The sequence below is a fragment of the Syngnathus scovelli genome, chromosome 7 (assembly GCF_024217435.2).
Source record: "Syngnathus scovelli strain Florida chromosome 7, RoL_Ssco_1.2, whole genome shotgun sequence".
NCBI lineage: Eukaryota > Metazoa > Chordata > Actinopteri > Syngnathiformes > Syngnathidae > Syngnathus > Syngnathus scovelli.
In genome coordinates this window covers 14,235,840-14,250,913 of record NC_090853.1, presented here as the reverse complement: position 1 = coordinate 14,250,913, position 15,074 = coordinate 14,235,840, and the positions used below count along the sequence as shown (strand labels likewise).

Below are 15,074 nucleotides of genomic sequence, written 5' to 3'. Positions count from 1 at the left end.
TTTAGTTGCACCAACCCGATTCAATAGAGTAGTGAAGTTCTCCATTCTTCCCCTTGTCTTTGTCCAAAGCAGTCACCTGTACAGCAGCTGATCCCACAGCTGCTGACTCATAGACTGAACCATCATAAAGTGCACTAGTAAATATCGGTACGTGGTCATTTATATCTTCCACCTCTACCAAGACACGAGCCAAGTTCTTACGGTATGGGAATTCTTTGTCTTTTACCTGTAGGAAGACACATTGTCAAATGTTAGTATCAATATTGAAGCCAGATGTAGAAAATGTGATTTTATGATTTAGGCCTACACAATGAGACTACATCGAATGAGCATGTCTGCAGATAGTTCTCGACATCTAAGCACCTTCTGTTATTCACAATTTCACATATTTTTTATGGATTCACATCAGTTCCTGTAAATAACAAAAGACAGTATGCCGTTCTGTATACCTTTAACATTTTTGTTTCACATTCACACCTCCATTAATGTTTTTATAAAGGTTACAAGAACAAAACATTCAAACAGAGTGTCTGAGTAGTGGCAGCAGATTCTTGCAAAATTTACATTTCATTAACAAGTCCTCTCTCTCATCATCCCGAATGCCAACTCGTTCCCCTATGTGCGTGTGTGTTGGTGTTAATTGCAGGATTTGGGTGTGTTGCAGGCACATGGACGTCATTCTACCAATTAACAGCTGCCTTTCTTAAGCTAGTTTTGGACTTCACCACTCTTCCAGATCTTCAACACTTTTCATTGCGTTCATTGTATCCAGCCACTTAGAACATTCAAATTCATATTCTGAAATATTTACCCTGCCCTGTTTGGCATCATATTCCCGGCTTGCCTACTGCCTGCCTCCTGCTTTTCCCTTACACACCTGCTTCGAATCTTGTTCACGCCCGCTTGGACCATGCACCCTGATTCGTCTCTTCCCCTTTAGCCACAGCCATTTCCACTGTTGCACTAAATGTTTCTACATTATATATTCCCATTCATCCCTTGTATCTGCACTTGAGTCCTGAGAAACATAACATTTTACAGTGTTTATTTTTTTTTTTCATACTGCAGTTAAGCATTAATTAGTCACAGCATTTTTAATGTTTTCTTAACAATGAAGGTTGGACTTCTAAGGCTATTTTTTTGTCAAGGTTCCCAAAAGGCTGCATACAGTTTTTCTTGTTGCAAATAAAATCTGAATGTGTACAATTTGCTTGTGATGAGAAAAACTGTTCTTTCAAACTGTTGGTAATATCCCGTCTCCACTCCTCAGTGGCGCCGATCGCCACGTAGAGTGGAGCTTCTCGTACCCTCGTATGTCACATTGCTGTTGTGGTGTCCGTTTGTGCGTCCGTGCACTCGCCCCTCCCCGCCTGTGTTCTACCCGTAATCACCATCTCTTGCCCCCCGTTACCAGTCTTGTATTTAAGCCCTGTCAGCGTGTCACTCCCTGTCGGATTGTCCTGTTTGCCCTGTTAGTTCCTGTTCGTCCCGGCCTGTTGTCCCGGCCTGTTTCCCTGTTCAGTCGTTTGCGTCGCCCACGTCTGGTTCCCATCCGTTTCTGCTGCATATTTGCTCCCCTCATCATGTCCTCCACCACCCTTTTCCCTTCAATAAACCCTGGTACAAGCTGCATTTGGTAACCCCGCTCCATTCTGCAGGTTACAGGTAAATATCGGGCGAACGTCTTTGCGACCATTTGCCACCTTGAACAACCCCTGACCAAAAATCTGGGCCATGTAATCACTTGCCAACCTTTGCCGCTCCGTGCGATAACAAACAACAGCAGATGCCGGAGCTCTTTATTTTGTAGAGCAAGTGGAGGATTTGCAGGTACAATATACAGAATTATCTATTTGTAAATTGATTTTTTTTTTAGGAAAGAATACACATTACATGTTAGTTCTCAGGTAAAATATAAACATTTAACAAACAACAACACATAAAACAGATGAACTCTGCCACAACAAGCTCATGCACTAGCTATAGCTCAGTCAAGCTCCCCCTGAAGATCGCTTACCATAACAGTAAGTATGTGCTGTGCACAAGCCTCATGGTCCAAACTCTGGGTTGTATAGATAGTCCCCATAGTGGGGTCGATGCGGAACAGACGCATGCTGTTTGGGTCTATTGCACTTTGCAAGGAATAACTCAGCTGATGATTCTCATCTCTGTCCAATGCTAGGACCTGAACCACTTCACTGTCAGGGGGTGTGTCCTCAGAAATAGTGACATCATAGAATGGCTGGGAGAAGATGGGAGCGTTGTCATTGTTGTCAGTAACAGTGATGTGAACCTTGACCATGGAGAGAAAAGACAGAGAGAAATGATATCACTGTTAAGTGATCTTATTATAACATACTTTTGAAAGTGCATGCTTTCAAGTTACTTTCATACTTTCTGTGGAAATTGACATTCTGTTGGATGTTCTGTGAAATACTAAATTAGAATTTGGCAGTTCAGCTGATCAATACATATTCTCCAATGCAATTTAACTCTGACTGAAAACTGTCAGGAAACTGATGTTGTGGTAGTTGCATGTTATGACAAGTAAAATTCTGTGAGTCACCAGTGTTGAGTGAAAAGATACAAAATGAGACATCTAAAATCTGACAGGGAAAAAACTCCTTTCTAACTCCGGGATTACAAAACCAGGTGGTCAGAATTTCATTTTTAAGAAAATAATACTGGATATATACAGAGCTGCAAAACTAATGACATTTAAATTATTATGCTCAATTACAAATTTCATGTTTTTTATGATCATATCTCAATTCACTATAAACAATTACCTATTTATACAGTTTGAAATGGGTGACTGTTTTAAGTGAACACATGGCTGATATAATCGCAGGAAGCCATGACTTGTTCTGATTTATAAATGGAAACAGGTTTAATGGCAACACTTGTACTCTCCAGTGAAGGAGCTGTAACGCAAATTCAATATGGAAGTGGCAAAGTAAAAGACCTTATAAACAAACGTATGAGGCAAAAACACTCTACAAGCGAGAAATGAAACAAAAAAGTAACAAAAAAGACGAGGGCCAGGGTGTGGCATTGGTTGAGCGCCTGACGAAGAGGCATGGCAGGATAGGCGTTCTGGCAACAAGTTACTGAAGAGCCAGAGTTTAAATATTGAAAGACGCCAGGCCACGCCCAACCCCGTGACAAACTAAAGGACCAATGCACAGTTATAAAAAAGACATTAATTGACCTGCCTGATGAACAAATATATATTTGTAATGAATTAATACATTTTACACAAATTAAGTGACATAGAATCGATCATCTTTTTGCAGCACCTGTCATGATCTCTCACAGTATACCGGTGTGCCCCAACATTCTTGTTGGGAATCACAGGATTTGAGACACTTGCTTTTGTAAAAATATAATATAATATAATATAATATATCCATCCATCCATCCATTTTCTGAACCGCTTAGTCCCCACGGGGGTCGCGGGCGCGCTGGAGCCTATCCCAGCCGTCATCGGGCAGTAGGCGGGGGACACCCTGAACTGGTTGCCAGCCAATCGCAGGGCACACAGAGACAGACAACCAATCTCACTCACACCTAGGGACAATTTTGGAGTCTTCAATCGGCCTACCAAGCATGTTTTTGGAATGTGGGAGGAAACCGGAGTGCCCGGAGAAAACCCACGCGGGCCCGGGGAGAACATGCAAACTCCACACAGGGAGGGCCGGAGGTGGAATCGAACCCGCACCCTCCTAACTGTGAGGCGGACGTGCTACCCAGTGCGCCACCGAGCCGCCCTATAATATAATATAATATAATATAATATAATATAATATAATATAATATAATATAATATATTTGACACTTTCAGCAAAACTTGTACATCTAAATTAGTGGAAATCTCCATGGATTGATTTTTTTTTTTTTTTCACCTTCTTCTCATGTCATCTGTCCCAGAGTTTAGCACACTGGGACGGCACATTATTTATCTATTCTTTCATTTCTTATTCCTTTACTTCCTCTACAGTTTTTACTGTAAAACTACACAACAATCTCTTTGTATTCTCATTCTGAAATCCCTCGGCCACCATCTCTCCGATGGGATGTACTGAGATGACATTGCAGTGCACTGCCACCCAAATTGAACTTTTTTTTCCCCCTGGCAAGCGGGCACTGTGCTCAGTGCAGTGTGAGTAACTTATTGAGTCACCTATTGCGTTTTATTTTATACAGGAATCACCGGGCTGAACTGTAAGCCAAATGTTTTGACTAGTTTCATTATCAGAACATTTCAGATATAGCATTTCAGATATAGCATGATGAGATGTTAAGGACTGACTCTTCTAAGTCATCCATCCATCCATCCATTTTCTGAACCGCTTAGTCCCCACGGGGGTCGCGGGCGCGCTGGAGCCTATCCCAGCCGTCATCGGGCAGTAGGCGGGGGACACCCTGAACTGGTTGCCAGCCAATCGCAGGGCACACAGAGACAGACAACCAATCTCACTCACACCTAGGGACAATTTTGGAGTCTTCAATCGGCCTACCAAGCATGTTTTTGGAATGTGGGAGGAAACCGGAGTGCCCGGAGAAAACCCACGCGGGCCCGGGGAGAACATGCAAACTCCACACAGGGAGGGCCGGAGGTGGAATCGAACCCGCACCCTCCTAACTGTGAGGCGGACGTGCTACCCAGTGCGCCACCGAGCCGCCCTATAATATAATATAATATAATATAATATAATATAATATAATATAATATATTTGACACTTTCAGCAAAACTTGTACATCTAAATTAGTGGAAATCTCCATGGATTGATTTTTTTTTTTTTTCACCTTCTTCTCATGTCATCTGTCCCAGAGTTTAGCACACTGGGACGGCACATTATTTATCTATTCTTTCATTTCTTATTCCTTTACTTCCTCTACAGTTTTTACTGTAAAACTACACAACAATCTCTTTGTATTCTCATTCTGAAATCCCTCGGCCACCATCTCTCCGATGGGATGTACTGAGATGACATTGCAGTGCACTGCCACCCAAATTGAACTTTTTTTTCCCCCTGGCAAGCGGGCACTGTGCTCAGTGCAGTGTGAGTAACTTATTGAGTCACCTATTGCGTTTTATTTTATACAGGAATCACCGGGCTGAACTGTAAGCCAAATGTTTTGACTAGTTTCATTATCAGAACATTTCAGATATAGCATTTCAGATATAGCATGATGAGATGTTAAGGACTGACTCTTCTAAGTCAATATTAGGGAATAAACAGAAACTTCAACAAAATAGTTTACCCTTATCAATGGAGCCCACACAGTCTAGCCTTCTTCAAAACTTAGGTGAAAAAAGCAACCACTTCTCTCAGCTTTTGTATTGAATGACTGCTCATCCAACATAAACGAACCAAACTGAAATTCCAGCAGGCACAACTGTATGATTTGCAAGGCAAGGAAAGCGTCAACATGTACTTTGCACACATTCAGAAACTGGATCCTGGGATTTGTAAAGAAAACATAACAAAAAGTGGAAGGAAACCGACTGGAGAGCTGCCAGGCAGTTAGTCTAAATATAAACCCTGCTGCGGCAGTCAGCCTTCTGTAGCTGAACTGCCAAGGCTCTCCCTGGCGGCATGTTGCTGTGCTGAATGTCCATACGAGAGACTTGGTTCCATCATACAGGTGTGTATTTGTTTGGAAAAGAGGAGGCCAAAGGCAAAGGAGCAAGGTCCTTCAAAGACATTCCCTTAACTGAGCAGATGAATGGCAAATTATAAATGACTGACAAAATTTTTGTTTTCAATGTTGTGTAACATGCACTTATGAAAAACTTTTAATGCGGGAGCAGTTTAATAAACCAAAAGTTAACCAATTGTCTTTTCAATCAATTAAATTGGAAGCGTAATCACAAATAGAAATGTTCCACATTAACCAGAAGTAGTTCCATGATGTTAGTATTTACTAGTATCATTAACACACGAGGGCTGTCCGTGTTAACCATTATAGTAATAACTGTTTTTCTGTCTATAGAATCAAAGACTCCAATCAATAGGTTGCATTTTCACATTATTAGCTAACATTTACACTCGCCTATAGGCCAAAATAAATACATCTAGGTCATGTATGAATGGCTGAAGATTTTAGCAAACACAAGTGCCTCCAAGAAATAATCTTCAATAACATGACATAAATGAAACTTGAGTTGAATCATAAGTTGGCAGACATGCTTACCACCTCTGGCCAAGTAAAATCAAGTCTATGCATGTTATTACTCTCCCATAGTAGAGTTGACATTTGCTAATATACATAAACATCCCAAAATGTACATTTAGTTTTTGATAATTTAAAAAACCAACAACAACATACAGACTGTGTTGATGTAAATGTACCGTTATGTTTTACAACCTCTCAATATGTCAACTGTATATCTAAATCTCGATTTTACTCGCTTCTATCCGACGCGACTTTCGAACGCGGTTTGGTCATGGACGCCAATTTCTTTTTGTTATAAATACATTTTCAGGTATTTTAAATGGATGATACAAGGACCCTGCCATGGGCTGGCACCTGGTTCAGGGCCTACTGCTCGATGACTGCTGGGATAGGCTCCAGCACGTCTGCGACCCTCATGAGGACAAGCGGTATAGAAAATGGATTGATGGATATAAGGACCGTACGAAGCTAAATGACTAGCGATTTAACCTTAGTGCTAGTGAAACGATGAATTTCCGTGACCAATTTAAAGGCGTTAGATAATAAGAAGCCGGGCTGTTTATATTACAGTGTTAAGGATAGCTAGGATCGTTTTTGATTAGGAAAGGGGGATGCTGGCGGCAACACCTCATCCACACATTCACTCACAAGTCAAAGAGTGTGGCCGGACACATTGCTGCTTTATTTTCTCTTCCATCTAATTCACATAGCATCCAAATTACTTACTCAATTCGCCTGATATTGCCATTTGCATATTGCTTCTCTTTTAATCAAATGTCAACAGACTTCAATGTGTGTGGAGCAAACGGAACCCTTCGACGGCCCAATAACATGGCTGACCTAAATTACTGTAACAAAGGACCCCTTTGGCTGCCTAAAAACATGGCTTTCTAAAGAACCAAGACTTTCTATAGAACGCGCTTTCGGGGTTAATGCGATTCCCAAATTAAGGACCCCAAAGTTCACGTAAAATTGAGATTTAGGTGTATATCAATTGTATGAATGCTGCCAAGTTCATATGGTGTGAGTGACTGTTACCCCTAAAATATTCACCAACTTTTCATACATCTACCACAATTGCGACTGTTAAGTCCATCTCAAATCCAATTATAGTGAGGAAAGTTGTGTGGCATACATGTCTTACCTGTGTGTATGCGATGTTGATGCCATCTGTAGCCTGCACAGTTAGGTTATAAAAAGAGCGTTGCTCAGCATCCAAAGGCCTGGCGATGATGATGGTGCCCATGGCCTTCTCGACATCAAATTCACTGTCTGTGTTCCCACCTGCTCCAAACAACCGCAGTAGAAGAGAAACAATGTTAATCATGTAGACTGCGTCTGAACACAAAACGGCTTACACAATGAATGCACGCACGCACGCACGCCCACACACACACGCACACACACACACACACCTACATGCGCACACACACGCATATACGCACACACACGCACACACAGTAACACAGTAACATAGTCCAAGGATGTTTTTTTTTTTTTTGGTTGTTATTTTCAGTGGTTTCAGAATCTGACAGGGATGTGAGATTTTAGTTTCTTTATTTTTGCAATGGGAAAATGGCCAATTTATTACCAGTGGTCAATTTTACACAATTCTGGAGTACAATAGCAATGATTAATAAAAAACAAAAAAAACATGAACAGGCTTTGTCAAACTGATCGTCATTTTCTTTGTAAAGATAGAAATTATGATACAGTTCCTATATTGGATCTCAGATATCTTGTTGCCACTGAGTGTGTTTTTAATAGGATGATCACGTAAGATTACATATGCATCATAACTCCAGCTTTGAAAGGTGGTCTATGTCTTTAGTTGCATGTTTTAGTGAATTATTTATGTGACCACTTTGGAAATCACTGTTTAGAGAAATCTTTGTGCTGGCTGGAAACATACACGAGCACTTTGAGAACAAAAGATTTGAAAGGCAAATACCAATTTATGATTTTTCCATGTTAACATTGAAGAACACAGGATGCACTGTTTGTTCAGCAGTCGGAAATGGGAAAGATGACACTAAGACAGAAAAAGACATTAAAATACACTGTGATTACAGGGAGGTTGAAATTACTATGTCTGTTGTCCAAACCAAGCATCCTCTTTTAGGCCATGTGGAAGAAGGAGGTTTGGCAAGAATCCCACTGAGGCCAGAGAGAACCTCCCATCTGCCAACACCAAATTATATACAAAGAAACCTAGCCTCTGCCAGAACTCAAAATTGCTTTCTGCTGCCTGCAGGGTTTATGATCACTGTCTGTTGACAGAACAAGGGAGTACCTCACCTCATCATGCAATCTTCAATTAAATGCCACAAGCATTATGGTGGTGCATCATAAATTAATAGTATTTATCATTGTAGTGTTTGCAATTGAACAATTTTAGTCTAAAGACATCTGTCATGAGTCAATATGGTACAGTGTTTCATTACTGCACTGCAGCAATTTATGCTGCTAGTTCATTCTTTACATCTTATAGCAGCTCTTTTGCTTTGCTATTTCCATTCCAGTGCAGTACGTAGTTCACTTATATGCAAATGAGGATTAGGAAGTGTGCTTGCTAGATATTACTTTAAAGAAATAATATGTCACAAATTTAAAAAAAAAATACATAACACAAGCAAATCTAAATGCTCTTGAAATTGTACTTATAAACTACCACCCAACAGATTCTAGATGTTTGCTTACACAAAAGCATTAATTGACATTAATCCCATCAGCAACTTGAGGACAGTAAAACAAAAATCCACTTGAAATTGTCTTCTCTAGTGCCGGTTCCCCTTAAAGGACCTTCAACCTGCAGCACTATTCAATAACCAGTCGAATGTTTTCTGCAGACAGCTGTTATTTGGCTATTAAACGGCTGTTAGCATAGATTTAAGGTAGTGCAGAGCAACGCTAACTTCTAATTGGATCTGTATTTGTTTTGTAGTGACACACTCGTGCACAAGAACATTTGCTGTGGATAACCAGCAAAACCACAAGTGCAATGTGGCCACCTATTGAATTGGTGCTTTCACATATTCAACTGTATCGTAACTGTATGCTATTAGTTATTCTATCATGCACCTCCTACGTGTTTATATCACCTACAGTTTGTAATTTAAAGTGGCACATTTGACAACTGCAGCAATTACTATCCATGCAAACTAATATTGCTGAATGAAAAGCTGTTTGACACAGTACAGCAGATCGGACGACAGAATAAAGAAAACAGCTTTTGTTTTCTTAGTAACTAAAGCATCTTATTAATGACAATAATACAATTGTGCTAAAATTTTAGTGTCATATTATGGGGAACTGACTTGGTTTTTATGCAGGTATATTTGGAATTCTGGAGTAGTACTCCATAGTACGGAAGAGGATTAGGGCCAGTGAAGAAAAAAAAAAAGAAGGGGGGGGGTGACAAGATTCAGACTTTTTTTTCCTCAAAATTCTGACTTTAAAGTTAAAGTCCCGATGATCGTCACACACACATCTGGGTGTGGTGAAATTTGTCCTCTGCATTTAACCCATCCCCGTGTGATTTTGATCCATCCCCTGGGGGAGAGGGGAGCAGTGAGCAGCAGAGGTGCCGCAATCATTTGGTGATCTAACCCCCCAATTCCAACCCTTAATGCTGAGTGCCAAACAGGGCGGCAATGGGTCCCATTTTTATAGTCTTTGGTATGATCCGGCCGGGGTTTGAACCCACAACCTTCCAGTCTCAGGGCAGACACTCTACCACTAGAACACTGAGCTGGTGAGAAGTGAGAATTCCCAATTTAAAATCAGAATTCTAAGAATAAAGTCAGAATTCTGACTTTAAAGTGAGAATCCTGACTTCAAAAAAGTATGGTGTTTTTTTTTGTGAGCTGTCTATTTCTAAAAAAAAAAGTTTGATTTTGGTTGGCAGTGTGTTTGCTTCATGTAGGAAAACTCTGAACTTAAGTACAAGTACAGATAATTGAGTAAAAAACAACTTTACTAATCCTATTGGAAAAATTCATGCAGTTCTACCCCTGTATAAGCAGACTCAGATATTTAGTACCTACCGGTAAATATAATAATAAACATGAATTTTTACTCTCAATCAAACACAATTATATGGCAAATATATAATACACAATACCCATTTTGATAACCTGGCTCAATGAAAAGAAAATGTCTCTACTCACAAGCCTTCCTTCTACTATGAACTTACTGGATAGTGTTAGTCCTGAGAAAGGGGGAGTGTCATGTTACATGTCACATGTAGCATCAAAACATGTTTCCGTACTGTGTAGCTTTGCCAATGTTGTGAATTTTGTAACAAAATATGATCTACCACATAATGTTTTCTTTTTCAGAGTTGGCGGAGTATTTTTCTGAACTAGCCCTTAGATCAGGGGTGTCAAACTTATTTTTGTCGCGAGCCACATCATAGTCATGGTTTCCTTCGAAGGGCCATTGAAATTGCCAACCCAAATATATGTCTGAATGTCAACAAAACAGAGACTAAGAAAAACTGTTAACATATTTTAAAAATATGGTAATAAAACTTGCTAGCAACAAAGTTGTTTTTTAAAAGTGAAAACGATTGGTAATTTTAATATTGACATATGAATTTGATGCACAATTTGTCTTTGATGTGGCGGGCCGTATCTGGCCCCAGGGCCTTGAGTTTGACACATGTGCCTTAGATCATTCAGAAGCTTCAAATCGCTTAATAGATGATAATTGTTTCTAGTCTTTCACAAATAATAACAGAAGGAAAAATTATTCGCTCGTCTATTGCCTTTCACTATTCCTAACCTCATTCTCGCTATGGTTCCTCATAACTGTTCCACACAGCAGTGCAGGTATAGACCTGCCCATCCTAAGATGCAAAATCAGCCACCACAGTTTGTCTCAGGTTTGCTAAATCACACTGCATGTTAAATTAATCTGTTTTCATAGATCACTCCCAGTATTTTGCATGTTTGGGTATTTTTGCGCAAAATTGATTGAGTCCACATTTTTGGGCCTCCAAACTTGGTAACCAGGCCACCTTATGTCTACACTACTTGGAGTTACATTTTTGAGAAATTAAAACTAAATTACACCTCAGTCATTCCAATGAAGCCTGGGAGCAAAAACCCAATTATGTGTTATTCCTAGTTAAGGTAGCAATTATATACACAGATGGCCATCCACTACCGTGGGAATGTCTAATCTAAAGCAGTTCATAATTATACCTGTTTCATCTTCTGGGTGGAGTATCAGCTTTAACTGGATAATGAGGTGTTTGATATAAGGGTGCATGCTTATATTTGGTTGCCATGACATCATATTTTAAATGTGACTGCTGTGTACAAGACAAATTCAAAGAGCAATCATCACTGCATTATCATCTTGCCAGAGCAGTTTCCTTTTGGCAATTGGTAAATGTTTCGCATGTGGTTTCTTTGGTTAAATTGTACAAAATTGTGCCTCCCCGGAATAAAATTGAAGTTATCAAATGTCTGGGAAAATCTCTTTCTCAGCGAGAGTATAAAGTAGCTAAGTCGATCTCTCAAAGATAACCTCCTGAGACACAGCAATTCATTTTTGTCCTCTGTAGAGGACGTATGTTTTTGCCCTGTATCTCTGATGCCATACATGCCACTGTGTTAGTTCCTGTTGGTCCTTACAGAAAAAGTCCTAGGCTTTTCAGATTTGCCCCAACTGTTTTGTTTTTTTTTCACCCCTAAGAATTATGTCGTCTAAAAAAAATACCGTAATTTCCGGACTATAAGTTGCGTTCTTTTTCATAGTTTGGGTGGGGGGGGCGACTTATACTCAGGAGCGACTTATATATGTTTTTTTTTCACAAATGTTTACTTGATCATTAAGACATCACTTACCGTATTTGCCGGTGTATTGGTCGACCTTTTTCGATCCAAAATCGACCGAAAAAAATCGACCTCGACTTATACACCGAGTCATAAAATTTAACTTCGTATTCATCGCTTCAAATGTGATAGTAACCAAGGCTGTCTCATGCATCTCATTGTGCGTGGGTGTGCGTCCGTCAGGCTCATCAAACAGCGAGAAACTGAATCATTATAAAGCGTTCGTCGCATTAACACGCATCCTCAGCAACAATTTCAAATATTCTCACCTCAATAACGGACATCGAAAGCCAGGCAGCGACGATGACTGCTAGGGGGAAGTACTGGGTATTGAGCGAATGTGCGAGTCATCGCGCGTCAAGCAACGACAATAACTACCGGTACGTAAACATTCAATCGCCATGTCTAAATGAATGTCGTTGGCACTTAGAAAATATTCGCCAAACTTGGCCAGACTTCCAGGGGAAGAGGCCGAATTTTCACTTGTTCTGGCCGACCGGAGGAACCAGCCGAGGCGGACACTTTACGGCGGTTGAGTCGTTGGCACTTAGAAAATATTCGCCAAACTTGGCCGGACTTCCAGGGGAAGAGGCCGAATTTTCACTTGTGGTGGCCGACACGGGGAACCAGCCGAGGCGGACACTTTACGGCGGTTGAGTCGTTCACACTTTGAAAATATTTGCCAAACTTGGCCAGACTTCCAGGGGAAGAGGCCGAATTTTCACTTGTGGTGGCCGACATGGGGAACCAGCCGAGGCGGACACTTTACGGCGGTTGAGTCGTTGGCACTTAGAAAATATTCGCCAAACTTGGCCGGACTTCCAGGGGAAGAGGCCGAATTTTCACTTGTTCTGGCCGACATGGGGAACCAGCCGAGGCGGACTCTTTATGGCGCAAGAGCCGTTGGCACTTAGAAAATTTGAACCGGGCGGCGTGCGCGAGTGCGCGGCCCGCTGGAAGTCGAATGAGGCTCCGCGATTTCATCCGCGGTGCTTATAAAGTGCCGATCCGCTCGGCCGGAGCTATTTTCGGCCACCCAGCGCGTGTGCACAGCCTCCCGGCTGTGCCGCCCGGCACCACCGGGAGGCGTGCGCGAGTGCGCTGGCCGCTGGAAGTCGAATGAGGCTCCGCGATCTCCTCCGCGGTGATTATAAAGTGCCGATCCGCTCGGCTTGGAGCTATTTCCGGCCTCCCGGTGGTGCCGGGCGGCGTGCGCGAGCTCGCCGGCTGCTGGAAGTCGAATGAGGCTCTGCGATCTCCTCCGCGGTGCTTATAAAGAGCCGGTCCGCTCGGCGGGAGCTATTTCCGGCCACTTGGCGCGTGTGCACGGCCTCCCGGTGGTGCCGGGCGGCGTGCGCGAGCTCGCCGGCTGCTGGAAGTCGAATGAGGCTCTGCGATCTCCTCCGCGGTGCTTATAAAGAGCCGGTCCGCTCGGCGGGAGCTATTTCCGGCCACTTGGCGCGTGTGCACGGCCTCCCGGTGGTGCCGGGCGGCGTGCGCGAGTGCGCTGGCCGCTGGAAGTCGAATGAGGCTCCGCGATCTCCTCCGCGGTGCTTATAACGTGCCGATCCGCTCGGCTTGGAGCTATTTCCGGCCTCCCGGTGGTGCCGGGCTGGAAGTCGAATGAGGCTCCGCGATCTCCTCCGCGGTGCTTATAAACAGCCGCATGCGCACGGCCTCCCGGAATTTGAACACATTTCGTCAATAAATTTCGCATATTGAATTTTGAAGTTTAATATAATGCAACAATTGAGCTCGACTTATACAAAGGATATATCATAAAATCGTAAATTTCCGTCGAATTTTAGGGGGTCGACTTATACACCGAGTCGACTTATACACCGGCAAATACGGTACTTACAAGTATAGTTGACCACTTCCCATGTTATTTTTAGAATAGTTCATCACTTCACATGCTTTTATAGCTTTATCTTGAACATATTCAAAACATAAAAAATAGAGAAAACATCAAATAAAGCAATTAACACTTTAAAGGGCTAGAGACACAGGTATATGTATAAATCCGTTTTAGTTAGCTTATGGGCTTATAAATATAAATTGACGCTCGAAACAACGAAAAGGAAGCTGTTGCTCTGAAAAATATAATTTAAATTTGCCGCAGAGACGAGTTTGACTGCACCGAGCCGCCAGCCGGAAGTGACGTCTCATGACGTCTCAAGTTGTACGCGTTTAGCTTCAGTGAATGTAAACAAAAAGAGAAGAGGGGCCAGTGCGGAGACGTCGGGCCAGGTTTGCGGCCAACCCAGCTCGCCTAGCCGTGCCTTCCATTATCCTGGCGTACGTTCGTTCGCGGGACGACAAGATGGGTTGAGTTCGCCTGATAGGATCCACGAACCGGACAGTGCGTGCCTGCTGTGTGCTCGTGTTCACAGTGGCCTGGTTGACTGTCATCTTTCCGGACTCTGCTGTGCATCGGGAGCGGCTAGCGTGCTATCACTCTTATTGTTCATCTTCTTGTTTTATTTTTCCTGTGTTGTTTACTTGTATGTGCGTTGTGAACTCTGTCTTATCTTTCCGGACTCTGCTGTGCATCGGGAGCGGCTAGCGTGCTATCACTCTTATTGTTCATCATCTTGTTTTATTTTTCCTGTGTTGTTTACTTGTATGTGCGTTGTGAATGCTGTCTTGTCACCCTGGGATAGTGACAAACGTAATTTCGATCTCTTTGTGTGTCTTGACATGCGGAGGAATTGACAATAAAGGAGACTTTGAGACTTTGACTTTGAAAAGTATGTCGAAGCGTGACGGGAGGGGCACAATTCAGAAAACGTGCTCAGCTCGTCGAAAAAATGCGATTTAAGAAATAAAATTAAAAATGCGCCTAAAACCTAAACCAAACGCTGCAGATGTTCATTTCTTCATTCGCAGTGGTCAACTCGGCACTCTACTCTTTTTACTATGCCAACCTAACCACAGTGACGGGAGAGGCACAATTCAGAAAACGTGCTCAGCTCGTCGAGAAAATGCGATTTAAGCAATAAAATTAAAAATGCTTATAAAACCTAAACCAAACGTTGCAGGTGGTC

General features: G+C 42.1%; 1 protein-coding gene across 7 annotated transcripts in view; it reads right to left on the bottom strand.

Annotated features, from left to right (window-relative positions):
- fat3a (FAT atypical cadherin 3a) overlaps positions 1 to 15,074 on the bottom strand; it is a 241,524-nt gene that overhangs the window by 72,839 nt on the left and 153,611 nt on the right. For 6 of the 7 annotated variants that reach the window (XM_049725605.1, XM_049725607.1, XM_049725609.1 and 3 more), the window contains 3 exons: positions 7,329 to 7,468; positions 2,018 to 2,293; positions 16 to 226 (listed from right to left, as the gene is read on the bottom strand). In XM_049725605.1, the coding sequence (XP_049581562.1) occupies positions 16 to 226; positions 2,018 to 2,293; positions 7,329 to 7,468 (627 nt within the window). The remainder of the gene's footprint in view (positions 1 to 15; positions 227 to 2,017; positions 2,294 to 7,328; positions 7,469 to 15,074) is intronic. The other variant, XM_049725612.1, reaches the window with a different exon arrangement.